Source organism: Rhinatrema bivittatum, chromosome 18 (genome assembly GCF_901001135.1).
Source record: "Rhinatrema bivittatum chromosome 18, aRhiBiv1.1, whole genome shotgun sequence".
NCBI lineage: Eukaryota > Metazoa > Chordata > Amphibia > Gymnophiona > Rhinatrematidae > Rhinatrema > Rhinatrema bivittatum.
This window is the reverse complement of record NC_042632.1, coordinates 25,770,271-25,784,392: the sequence shown is the minus strand read 5'-3', so window position 1 is coordinate 25,784,392 and position 14,122 is coordinate 25,770,271. Positions and strand designations below refer to the sequence as shown.

Below are 14,122 nucleotides of genomic sequence, written 5' to 3'. Positions count from 1 at the left end.
AGAAATCCATCCCATCTGTTCTATGGTGACTTGCCACAGCAAACAGGTGGCTGGAAACTGCTTGCCTGCCACCTGATAGGTGGAAAGGGCTATGGGGTCAAACTGAACAAGTCATTCCCTTTTCAATTCTGTTATTACTGCTTCTGTTTTGAGTGGCAGAGGCTAGTACTGCTACCCTCTCCTGATGCCAATGCTAGCAGGTGATGTTACTGTAAATGATGCTGCATACCAGCATTTGCCAGATGCCCCAGTGCCTTTCCTCAACTGATGGCCTTACTACACTGAAAGCACTGAGCAAAATGTAGGACCCCTCTCTCTTTAAAGTGCCTTCACACCATGGATGTCTTCATGATCTCCCCTTGGATTCCTGCTGCTGATAACACTAGAGTTGAGTTAATGGTGCACCATGAAGGAAGAAGACAGAAGCATCGCTCGCGCCTTCTAACTGCAGAACCTGTTCTTCCTGGGGTTTGCTCTCAACACCTTCAGCATCATCCATCTCCCCTACCATCTCACTGGAGGCTAAGATGCTACTGACTAGAGCTCCCAAATTCTCTTTGGCTATTAGCTCTTTAATGTCCTCTGATTCATGGAATCTGAGACATGAGTCTTCCTAGGAAGTAGCTTTCCTCAGAAGATTTAATCATAGAAGAGCATGCTGCTGGGTTGCACTTCTGTAGCTCCTGCCCTTGCCTCTTCCCCTCCCACTAATGTCAGCCTCAGATGGTTCTCCCGTCTTTTCCCTCTGCTCCAAAGCAAGAGGAAAAAGAATAGGTCGCAGTGGCATATACTCCCCCATTATTAATTTGTTATGGATGGAGTTGGCTTTCACTCCACTTTTCTAAGGCAAAAAAGTATCTTAAGTAGAAAGGAGGACTCCCTTTTTTTCTCACTCGTACTTCTGACAAGCTGAACTGGCTGTGCAGCAATACCCAATCCTCTGCCTGCTACCATTCCCTCCTCTCACCTTTGCTCACAGTGGCTTGATGGAATTGGAAGTACCTGCTGGGGTTTTAATGTCATAATATGCTTTTTTGATGTACTTCACCACTCACCAGTACCACTCTAATTCCAACTGAGTTTTTTATCTGTCACACAAACTCTCAATCAAGTTGAATTTAGTGGTAAATAGTGTTAGCAGCTTGCAGGTGGTACAAGCCTCCTGTCTGGCTATCCATATGCAGAGTTAGCAGCTGACCACTGGCTCAAACTTTCTGCTGTCTCGCTATCCCTCAACTGAATGCAAAAATGTCTCTCACACACATTCATAGTGTACAATTCTGCATTGCTGAATGATTCCTTTTGCATACACACACAAAATAAACCTGTCAAAGAAGAAACTAACAAGGTTACTTTTCTATTCTTTCTCTGCAGTCTTCACTATAAACTGTGCCCTATGCAAAGTCAGACAGAAAAAGATCAATCTGTTTCTTCACTGCCCTGCTCCAGCAAGGACTGAATGCAGTATCATCTGGATCAAGTGACACCAATGTCTCATACAAGCCGATACAGTATGGCCTGTAAGGGGTAATAGCATGTCGAAAACGCGCGGCCAACCCCCCAAAAACTAATAACGCTCATCACATGCAAATGGATGTTGATGAGCCTATTAGTCGCCTGGGATACTGAAAGTAAAATGTGCGGCCAAGCCACACATTTTACTATCAGAAATTAACGCCTGACCAAGGGCAGGCGTTAAATTCTGAGCAACCCTGAAACATTTACAGAAAAGCAGAAAATACTGCTTTTCTGTACACCCTCGACTTAATATCCTAGCGATAGATGCCTCGTACTGACCTTTTAAGGCAGTGGTTCCCAAGCCTGTCCTGGGGGCCCTCCCAGCCAGTCGGGTTTTCAGGATATCCACAATGAATATGCAATGAGAGAAAGTTTGCATGCACTGCCTTCCCTAACATGCAACATTTTTCTCATGCATATTCATTGCGGATATCCTGAAAACTCGACTGGCTGGGGGGGTCTCCCCAGGACAGGGCTGGGAACCACTGTTTTAAGGTTTTCTGGGGATTTAAAGCACATGCCCCTTTACACTTGGACACACAACCTGAGATCATGGTTTCTCTCTCAACAATCTGCCTTACTCTACTTTCTGCTTCTGATCTTCATCCTTTCCTATCCAGTCTCTCAAAAAATTATGCAGGTATATTGGACATTCTGGCGAGATGAAGCAGACCATATCTTAGCTAGGTTCCAGAGCATTGTTATGGAACCTATGAACTGATTCACCAATTTATAGATTTCAAAATGTGCATAGCTTCAAGAAATCACACTTTTCAGAATATATGCAGCTAATGAGAAGCCAGCCCTTATTATTTTTAGAATCCAGCCTAGACAGATTGCAAATTGGATCTAAAGCACTTAACATCTGTGAAGATTTTCTTTGATTATTTGAGTATGCAATAAAAAGGTCTCAAAATTAGCATACCATCCAACTATATTAAACTGAAAATAAAAATCACACTGTATATAGCAATGATAAGCACTTAACAGTGACTGCTCATCTATAAATTTGTTCACATTTTATAAGCATCAAAACAGTGTCATTATTTATAATACAAGTGTCTAGCAGGTTAACATGATATCTTTTTAAAACGTGCTGCTACTGTCATTCTGTCTAAAAGGTTCAGAGGCATAGAAAGGAATTGTCTCTTTTTTCTTTCTTTCTTTTTTAATATTTATCTATAATAACCCACTCTAGACTATATGTCTGTGTATGTACGTATATAATAATTGTATCATGTCAAAATGTTCATGATATCTGTCATTTAGGTAAACCAGGGACTTGCCTTTAGCTATTATAGAAGACTATGAAAAGTCCTACAAGAAAAGTTATAAAGTGCAAGGCATAAGTGAAATATGTCAGATGGAACGTTTATAAAAACTCAAGCACAAGTAATCTATTGCTAATTAAAACTATGACACTTCAAATCATGTAACTCCGCTACAGTTGATGTACAATTCATAACCAATGACTGAGACTGGTTTGCACAGTATTCCTAATTTTATTACAAGTGGGTGAACGGTTCACAGTTATCTGTCTCTCTGGATTCTTCTGAGAATTCTGCTTCTTTCATTTTGTCCCTTTATTACCAAAATCCATAATAAATAGGATCCAGTTTATCAGAACTTAATTTATCTGTACTAAAGATAAGCAGTGTTGTATGCAGGGAGGATAACTTAAAAAAAAACTTGTACGCAAAGTTTATGTGGCTGCACATAGTTTTACCATAATGTTTTATGACATGCATATATCACATGCATGCATATTATAAAATGTCAATGTTTACCCCTCAGCATAGGTCTGTAATTAGGCCAATATACCCATCTATGTTAAAATATACATGCGCGTATTTTACGCATGAAAGTAAATGGGCTTGCTTATGTGAATTGGCATTGACACACATAAGTTGACCAATTTTAAAACATGCACATGTAAAGAATATTAACGAGTTTACCAATTAGTCCGCCAGTTCGCCCAGCTCTTCTCCAGGTTATCAAAACCTTCCTGGTTCTACAGCCTGAATCCCCCCCCCCCCCCAATTCAACCAGACCTTCACCCAGTCAGTACTATGCAATAAACGTGTTTAAGATCACTTATGCCAGATAATTAGCAGGTGTAAAAATATGCGAGTAAGCTGGAAAATGTACATGTGCCCCGCCTAGGAATACCCCAAGAAAGCGCCTTTTTTACATGTATATCTGTGTGTGTGCAAAGGTGAAAATGGGAATGGGTTTTAGACATTTATAAAATCTGGAATACAAGAGTACAGGATACTTCCATGCGAGAATGCTCATTTTCACACATGTACTGTTTTGAAAATTCACCTTTAAACCTATCAGGAAGCTGCATTGTGAATCAACATTTTACTGCCTACTTTAGGGGGAGCAGATAGGTATTTTTTAAGAGAAAAATGAATTTAAAAAGATGGCTTGATTATGTAACTTTACATCTTTGAATGGAAATAATGACCTCCGGATCAGGCGTTCCTTCTTTGCTAATAATGGCCTGCTGACTGAAGGACATCTGTTCTTGCCCGCAGCCTTCAAGTCTTCCAGTTGGTGGTCACTAAGTGCCAAGAAAAGCTGTCATCATAAGTCATCATTTTTTAATGTAATGTGACTTCATTCTGTTCAACTATCCTAACGTTTTCTTTGAATAGAGGAAATATTTCTGAGATGAGCCGAGATCTGTCTGTTTTTGTCAGGCCCCTTTAACCTCTGCTGTCATCAATCAAGCAAACAACTCTTTTTTGGTCAAAAGGCTTTTAAGAACTAAATCATCATGCTTGGCATTTGTGGTGCCACTCAGTGTACATTGCCTTTAGCACAAACCTGATATTGTGGTTTAAAAAATTATATTATATATATATATAAAAAGAACATAAATAAATAAATAAAATAAATAAATAAATAAATATATATATATATATATAACCATAATGTTATATGTTTATATGTTAATGTTTATGTTTATATGTATATGTTATGTTTATGTTTATATGTATATGTTAATGTTATATATACATATGTTATATGTATATGTTAATGTTATATATACATATGTTATATGTATATGTGTATATATATATATATATATATATACACACACACTTTTAGGGGAAATCTTAAACATTATGGTTTTTTGTCCTCATCAGTCAACTAACTGTAGCAGACTTGTATTAAGAGGAGGGCTATAGAAAGGGGAAAAAAGCTGAAAATAATTCTCTGAGTTGCATAACTTTCTGACATCATATTTTTTCAATATTTCTGTGTTTAATATAACAGGAATATACCATTGACATTTTTTTTGCTCAAACCTGGTATGACAGACGTCTGAAGTTTAACAGCACTATGAAAGTACTTCGACTGAACAGCAACATGGTTGGTAAGATCTGGATTCCCGATACCTTTTTCCGAAATTCCAAAAAGGCTGATGCTCATTGGATCACCACACCCAATCGGATGCTAAGAATCTGGAATGATGGCAGAGTTTTGTATACATTAAGGTATTTATATCTGTTTATAGTAACGTTCTTTTTTGGGAGGGGGGGGAGCAGGATGGAAGGGTGGATGGATAGAAAATGTTTCTTTTTGTAACTTGACTGAAGACAGGTTATTCAACCATAACTGCCAAACCTACCATAATATAGAGGAAAGGTCATTTGCATTTTAAATGCATTTTTTTAAATATTTGAATGCATTTAAAATGCTGTAAAATACTCTATGAATTCATCATGTTAGGGTTAAGTATAAATCTTTATACATTTGAACATATGAGATAACTACCCAATTGTTGAAAATCTCCCCTCGGGTTCTACATTGCTTAACATTTTACAGGATTTTAGTGAATTGTATTATTTGACTGCTATGTTTCACTAACAAAAAAAAAATTGAAATCGGAACTATGCAACTGGATTGACTAATGACTAGTTAGATCCATGCAGCTGAAACCCTTCACAAAATAGATTTGCATACCAAACTCCATTTATATTAATTATTGCACTTCCACCATGATGCTCACGTTAAAAGCCTGATAGAATATAGACAGAAAGGGAAATATTTAAGCATTTCAGCACCACAAACCACATTTATACTGACAAGCATATTTCAGAGCTTGTGTTGCTGTCCTACAATTACATTCCCTAGACATTTGAAACCACTCAAACTGGGGGGGGGGGTGGTGTTAGTTTCAGGAGAAGAGTTTATGGTAGAACCCACCACACTAGCATAGCATTTTTAGAGAAACAGAGAACATGATGGCCTATAAAGAGCATGCAGTTCTGCTCGGTTTTCTCTGCCTCAGAGATCCTCTGCACATGCCCCGTGCTCTTTTGAATTTGAAACTGTTCTTGACTCCACCACCTCCATGGGAAGGCTCTTCCATGGGTCTACCACTCTTCAGTAAAGAAATATTTCCTTAGAAAACTCTTGAATCTATCCAGTTTCACCCTCGCCTTGTACCAGAGCCTCCTTTCATTTGAAGGACGACCACCTCCCGTGCATTTATTCCTTGGATATATTTAAATGCCTCTATCATATTTCTTGTTTCCCTCCTTTCCTCCAGGGTATACAGTATATGCTTAGATCTTTGTCTCCATATGCTTTATACCGAGGACTGTTGACCATTTTAGTAGTTGCCTTCTGAACCAGTTCTATACGGTTTATATCCTTTTGAAGGCGCACTCTCTAGAATTGTACACACAGAGTACTCCAAATGAGGTCTCCCCAAAGACCTATGATACCATTAGCAGTCTTTTGGCTGCCAGAGGACAGACTCAGGTTGGACTCTGGTGATTCTCTCATAAGCCTTTATTGATTACAGGGAAAAATAAATTAAAACAGTCTTGCTTACTTGCAGTAGTTTTAAAGCAAAATTCAGAATGTGCTTCAAACCTGAACAGCGCTAGCTTTTCCCTCGATTTTCTTCTCTTCTCTGGGGTCCTCCCCAACCCTCTTGGCCTGACTTCTTATCCCCTGGGAAAAGGAAACTCCCTTGGACCAGAATCCCTTGCTGGGAAGTTTAAGGAAGCTGGGACCGGTCCTCTAAGGTGCCTTCTGCTGCTCCTGGCATCAACAGTATGCAGGCTTATTGGGTAAGGGTAGTATCACCCCCATCAAGTTACACCCATGCAATCTTTTCTTCATTTCCATTCTCTAGCCTTTAGGGATTCACAGTGTTTATCCCATGCCACTTTGACTGTTTTCATCTTTACTACCTCCTCTGGAAGAGCATTACTGGCATCCACTATGCTCTCCATGAAGAAGTATTTTCTGGTGTTGGTTCTTAGTTGTCTCCTCTGGAGTTTCATTTTGTGACCCCTAGGACTACCGATTTTTTTCCAACTGAAAAGGTTTGAAGTTAGTTTGAAGTTGCTTACGGGTGGCGTTCCAATTTCATTGGCCACCTTCTGCCACCCCCATCCTGTAGTTTAAATGCATGATGATGTATCACTGGAATTTCTCACTTAAGATCTTCTTTCCTGCCACTATCAAATGTAGGCTATCCTTATTATATAGTCTTTTACTACTCCATACAAGACCCCAGCTTCCAATGTATGCAAATCCACTTTCTTAACACTGGGTTTTGAGCCATGTATTGAAATTTTCAGTCTGGCTTATCCTTTCCATTCCCTTTCTGTGAACAGGTAATATATCAGAAAAGGCAATATTCTTTACCATGGATTTAATCTCCTTCCCCAGATACTGGAAATCTTTCTGTACTGCTTGGATACTGTTTCTAGCAAGTATCCAGGGATGGATGATATCCTTGATAGCTCCTTCCGAACCATGCGCTGCTGAGTGAATGTTGGCTTTCCCCCATCATCTAGTTTAAAAGCTGCTCTAACTTCTTTTTAAAGGTTCTGCCAGCAGCCTGGCTCCACCTTAGTTAAGGTGGAGCCCATACTTTTGGAATAGACTCCTCCTTCCCCAAAATGCTGCCCAGTTCCTAACAAAAGTAAAGCTGCCTTCCCTGTACCATAGTCTCATCCACGCATTGAGACTCCGGAGCTCTACCAGCCTCTGGGGTCCCATGCATGGGATAGGGAGCATTTCAGAGAAGGCTACCCTGTAGGTTCTGGATTTCAGCTTTCTACCTAAGAGCCTAAGTTTGGCTTCCAGAACCTCCCTCCCACATCTTCCTATCTCATTTGTGCCCACATGTACCATAACAGCCGGCTCCTTCACAGCACTGTCTAATAGGGATGTGCATCATTTTGTTTTTTTTTGTTTCTCGGCAATTTTCGCCGAAAAAAAAACGCACCCCAACCCTTCAAATTTACAGGGTCATTTATCAACTTGCTATAAGCCCCTTTAATGCATACGAAAATGCCTTAACGCATGCAAAAATGACTTTAACGCCTGTGAAAGCACCATAACGCACGGTGCAATGCAAATCAGAAAAAAGGGAGGAGTTTACATTTTTCATAAAGCTATGCAATAGGGCACTTTGCTTGCAAATGCCATTTTTAGCTCCTGGAGAGCCAGCCTAGCTGTCAGGGCCCTTGGGGGGGGGGGGGGAGAGGGAGAGGGGGGAAGAGAGAGAAAGAGAGCGAGGGAGACTGAGAGTGGCCATAATCCCTTCACACTAGATAGGTATTTATATCCCTATGGGAGGCCCACCTAGTAACTCGAGGTGAGGTTTAGGTATTAGTGTAGGGGTTAGGGGCCACTTTGACATTCAATGTGAGATGTACAAGCAGAACAGTGGTCTCTTGTGAAGATTTGATGACCTTCGGACTGAGGAAACTCACTCTAAGATGAGATTTGTGCAGTGTTCTCTCAGCCTAGTTTGTTTACTGGCAGCCGATGGCCCAAGAGCAGGAGATCACTCCCGGGACCCCCGCTGGACCACCAGGGTCTTTAGGCAAGTTTTTGGGGGATCGGGAGGGTGGGGGGCTGTAATTAACTAAATTTGAAAGGTTGGGGTGGTTTTTTTGTTTTTATTTAAATAAATGTGCCCCCCCCCCCCCCCACTCGCTAACCCGAACAACAAATTTTCCCTGAAGTTCGGGGAAAAATCTTTCTTGGCATTTGGGTCCTCCCACCCATGCCGAATTGCACTATTTCTTTGAAATTTTCCAATTCGGCAAAAACGATTGCACATCCCTACTGTCTAAAGTCCTATCTAGGTGATACCTGAGGTCTGCCACTTTCACACCTTTCTTTTGAAATTTCACATGTGCTTAACTGGTGGCGACAAATACCTGCAGTTTTTCCTGCAGGTGGAGAAAAAGGAGAAAAGGTATGCATGCAGATTTGAAAACTGTCCCATGCCTTGCCTTCTGTGGAGGACTTGCTGCTTAATTCCTGCAGCCTTGCGTTCCGTGCAACATCTCCCTGTTGCAGACTGAGGGAGTCCTCCAAGACCACGCAGAACATAGACAACGTGCAGTGAAGCTTTTCACATTCACGGCACATACTTGCGCTTTTCTTTCTTTTCATTTCTAAAATGAAGTGAAAAAGATTACAGTTTTGTTTTGCTTTGTTTATTTCTTTGTTTTCTAAAAGGATCACGGCTGCCAAAAAAAATCCCCACTCCTGGGATCTCCTCCAGTGCTCCTCAGCAGAAGCTGCCGGACAGGAGCCAAGAGGCTTCTGTGCCGATATTGTCAACAAGAGGCTAAGAGGGCCCATTGGAGAACAGGGAAGGGATGAGGCTGTGCAGCAGTGAGAATAGGAGAAACATATGCAGCAGGGGCATGGGGAAGGGGTTGTGAAAACTCCATAGTCAGGCTGAAAGAATTCAAAGAAGTCTTCGTAACCCAGACAGTGAAACCATTGTGCTTTCTACACTGTCCTGTGTTGTCCTTTTGTTTGCAAAGCCATTTTCATGGTGTACATAACTGTGGATGTTTGTGGGAAATTAAAAAAACAAAAACAGTGAGTATTTATTTATTTATTTATTTATTTAGAATTTTTCTATACCGACATTCTTGAAAAAATATCAAATTATATCGGTTTCCATTATAACAGAACAATTGCGGCTAAGGCGTTACATTAAACAAGGCGTCTGATAAATAAAAATAAATGGGCGGATTTTAAAAGCCCTGCTCGCGTAAATCCGCCCGGATTTACGCGAGCAGGGCCTTGCACGCCGGCGCGCCTATTTTCCATAGGCCGCCAGCGCGCGCAGAGCCCCGGGACGCGCGTAGGTCCCGGGGTTTTTGGAAGGGGGCATGTCGAGGGGGCGGGACCCGATGACATGGCGTTTCGGGGGCAGGGGGCGGCGTTTCGGGGGCGGGACCGGGGGCGTGGTTTCAGCCCGGGGCATTTCGGGGGCGTGGCCGCGCCCTCCGGAACCGCCCCTGGCTCGAGTCTCGGCGCGCCAGCAGCCCGCTGGAGCGCGTGGATTTACGTCTCCCTCCGGGAGGCGTAAATCCGTGGATAAAGGTAGGGGGGGTTTAGATAGGGCCGGGGGGGTGGGTTAGGTAGGGGAAGGGAGGGGAAGGTGAGGGGAGGGCGAAAGAAAGTTCCCTCCGAGGCCGCTCCAATTTCGGAGCGGCCTCGGAGGGAACGGTGACAGGCTGCGCGGCTCGGCGCGCACCGGCTGCCCAAAATCGGCAGCCTAGTGCGCGCCAATCCAGGATTTTAGAAGATACGCGCGTATCTTCTAAAATCCAGCGTACTTTTGTTTGCGCCTGGTGTGCAAACAAAAGTACGCGAACGTGCTTTTTTAAAAAATCTACCCCAAATAGAACAGCAAAAACAGTGTTAATAGGCGTTACATAAAATAAAGCGTCTAATAGGGTGTCGCTAATAACCTGTGAACTATCCAAGTCGGGCGTAAATGGGGCCCTAAAGGATGTAAGTACATTGAAACTTAAACCAGGGTATAAAAACATAGCATTAGCTACTAAGTATAATGGTTGAGTGTTAACTCGTAAGTAAGATAGTAGTGGTTATCTTGGCAAAGGATGACACAGTATGTTGTCTTTTACTTTTCCAAAGAGTAGTACAGGAAGATGTGTTGTATCTCAGAGGCCTGTGGATAAACTTTCACCGCGTCATTTCTTGTGCATCTTTTCCATCTAAATAGATCTAAAAATATAAATCTAAAAAAAAAAAATAAAGTACATGCAGATGGGTACTAATTTCAGTGCATACTCACCAATGTGGCAAGTGCTAACCTTTCCTGCATCAGCCTCTTAATGCCTGGTATAACAACTTATTTTGTATGTTTTGCCAAAAGGGCTGCTAGTAGAACCCCGTTGCTTCTACTTACTCCCCAGTGCAAATTAAAAATTTTGAAAAATGTTTCTCTGTAGGTTGACAATAGATGCTGAATGCCAGTTACAACTGCACAACTTTCCAATGGATGAACATTCCTGCCCACTGGAGTTTTCAAGCTGTAAGTCATGTATTTTTATATTTTACCATGAAAAATCGTTCATGCTGAACTGATATAAGAAATGCCATGCTAGGCCAAAGCAAAGGTCTATGAAGCCCAGAAAGCTATCTATGCCAGTGGCAGATCCGGGTCACTTGGAAATACATGGTGGACCCTTTCTTGCTGCTTTTTCCTTAGAAGTGGCAATCCTCATGTCTTCCTGGTTAATAGTTGTTAATGAACCTGTCCTCCAGAAGCTTGCTTAGGCCTTTTTTCTAAATCCAACTATGGTCCTCATCCTCTGGCAACAAATTCCACAACTTAGGTATTGACTAAGAAAATGCTTGATGATTAGGGACCTTCTTTTTTTAGTTGTTATGTTATTTTGCCTAAGGCATTTCAAGGTTAGAACAAAATGAAATCAGTGGAAAAATTACTTTTCTCCTGTATGTTATATCAAAGTCATTTTTCAAATAATATGTTTTGTCATAACATTGAAATTCCCAGACAAACTAGAATAAAAACTGAAAACGGAGGTTCCTATATACAATGTAACGCCCTTTTGGGGCATATAAATTGAGAGAGTATCTGAAGCCTGTTTTGGTCTCTCTGAGCAGATAGTGTAATGGACCAAATTTAATATTTATCAAACTGGATAGAGAGAGTATGGATTTGTGAAATAGAACTACAAAAGAAATACAATGTTGTAAAGAGGGAGTAAGACAACTGCATTGTTATATAGATTTTCTAAAGGAAAACATTTTTAATAGCATGACAATGTGTGAATGAGTTTTTATGGTGAATATTTGTTATTTACTCTATGTATCCGATGATGAATAGAAATTGAATGTTTTTTGAAGCTTTTTGATAAAATGTTATGTATACAATAATAAAATATTTTCTAATGAATTTATATATCACTATATATGATATGTTGTGTTAGAGTGTGTGATATATTTTTTATATAGTTGCCATTTTTTTTAATCTGTTAGCTTACAACTGCAACATTGCTCTCTGCTTCGACAGTGGGGGGTGGGGGTGGTGGAGGGAAAGAGGAATTTGGATTCAGAGACAACCAACCCAAGCCACTGTTTGATACATGGGGGTAACCTGCACGGCACAGTAAATCGTACTATGGAAAGCTTGCTGGGCAGACTGGATGGACCATTGGTCCTTTTCTGCTGTTTTTTCTATGTTTCTATGTCATCCCCCCAAAAAGACAGACCCATAACTTCGATAACACAATCCATCCACAAACCCTTCGCAATCAAAATCATACAACTAAACCCCACACATCTATCCCTCAGATATCTCCCACACTAAACACTGTCCTATTCCCCCAAATATATATCTCCAAATCCCTACACACCTCAGCCTCCCACACCCATCCATCCATGGCTACACACAGAGACATCCCTGTACATACAATCCCACCCAACCTCAGACACACTCTGTACTACACACCCCATCTCATACACCTGTACCCTTAATTTAGTTTTATTAACTTGATTTACCACAATTCTTTAGATACATCAAAGCACTCTCCCCTCAAAGCCACACTCCAAACCCCATACTATGCACCATCTATAAAATATATACTGGAAAACATTTCTGAAGCCATGCCACTGCATGTGTTCCCTACTTGTTCTATCAGAAAACAAAAATTGTCATGAAACCGTGATATTAGTTTTGCATGTTCATGAAAGATATTAAAAATGCTTAAAATGAATACATAATATTGATAATATACAATCTTTTTTTAATTGAATTGAAGATGGCTATCCGAAAGAAGAGATTATTTATCTATGGAAGCGCAGTTCAGTGGAAGTTGGAGATACCAGATCTTGGAGACTTTATCAGTTTTCGTTTGTTGGATTAAGAAATACGACAGAAGTTGTAAAGACCACGTCAGGTAAGTGCAGCTATGTAATAACTAGAACATTGCTTTTCTGAGATTAATTGTAACAAGAATGCAAATGTGACCAAATCGGATTATTATAATACTAGACATTGCGATAATTTAATCCATTCAAATTCATACATGTCTGATAGGATTCTTATGGAAGTGTTGTCATGTTTTACTTACTTGCTTAATGTAGCAGTGCATTGTGAGATGTTGAATTTATTAAAGGATAACATTTCGGCTTTCATAGCCTCTTTCACAGCACCATTTAGCCATTGTGGGAGATGCTTGTACTATTGTGGATTGATAACTGTCTAAAGAATAAGAAAAGGGGAGTAGGAGAATTCCTGCCTTCTTTTTTAATTTATATTTTAATGAATTTAAATCAATTACAACCAAATGAAAAAAGGACAAGAATAGTGGTATACCAAGGAAAAAAATAAGAAATATATAAATACAATTTTTGCATTTTTTATCAGCACTCTAGCCCACATTATGTGGGAAACACCAACACAATCAAACACTTAGAAGAATACTTAAGAAAAAATGTCCCAGCTATCTTCACAACCTTCTGTTTTAGCTGTAGGAACTGCTTTCTATGAAATTGTGTAATCCATGACATATCTGGAAATACAATTGTTGTCCACTAAACAATCTAGTTCTGTACTGTCAAAATTTATTAAAAATCAGATTTCTGTCATACTCTGCTATAAAGGTAACCAAAAGGGTTGCTCTAGAGGTAATGCCATCAATAGATGACTCAAGTAAGGTAGATAGGGAGGTACTTTGAAGAGAATACACTTCCCCTTCCATCAGAGCTTCAACCCTTCTGGTTTTGGCAAGTAAATGTTTTTTGAAAGAGCGAGATGTCTTTCTAATGGAATAAGCAAGATATCAACAATATACTTCTTAAATAATTCCAACAGTGAATCAATCTGGTTACTGGAAAATTCAAGAAACTTAAATTCTTCTCATAAAATTTTCCACCTCTCAATCTGACATGTAGCTCTATGCTATCTTTAACAGGAACAATTTCCACTGCTTATAAAGCAGATACTTGAGAGTTCAATTTTTATATTGAGATATTCACTACTAGAGATGTGCTTCGGATTTTACTATCTTGTTGGGCTTCGTTTTTGGGCCCCCCCCCCACAGGAATTTCATTTTTCCCGTGGTTTGGGGTTTTTTTTCGGGGGCTCCGATTTTCAGATTAGTGTGCGCTAACAGGAGTTAGCGCACACTAACCCAAAAAATGAATTTTTACTAAATTTTGTAAAAAATTAATTCGTTTTTCGGTTCTTCCGAACCATACCGAATTAGGCAAGTTTAGATACCACCTTCCAGATATCAAACATAGTGATATTGGATGGTTA

At 40.2% G+C, this 14,122-nt stretch overlaps 1 protein-coding gene across 1 annotated transcript in view; it reads left to right on the top strand.

The window, feature by feature from the left end:
* GABRG2 (gamma-aminobutyric acid type A receptor gamma2 subunit) overlaps positions 1–14,122 on the top strand; it is a 200,349-nt gene that overhangs the window by 88,648 nt on the left and 97,579 nt on the right. Inside the window, exons 4-6 of the mRNA XM_029584016.1 lie at positions 4,804–5,024; positions 10,785–10,867; positions 12,621–12,758. Of these exons, the coding sequence (XP_029439876.1) occupies positions 4,804–5,024; positions 10,785–10,867; positions 12,621–12,758 (442 nt within the window). The remainder of the gene's footprint in view (positions 1–4,803; positions 5,025–10,784; positions 10,868–12,620; positions 12,759–14,122) is intronic.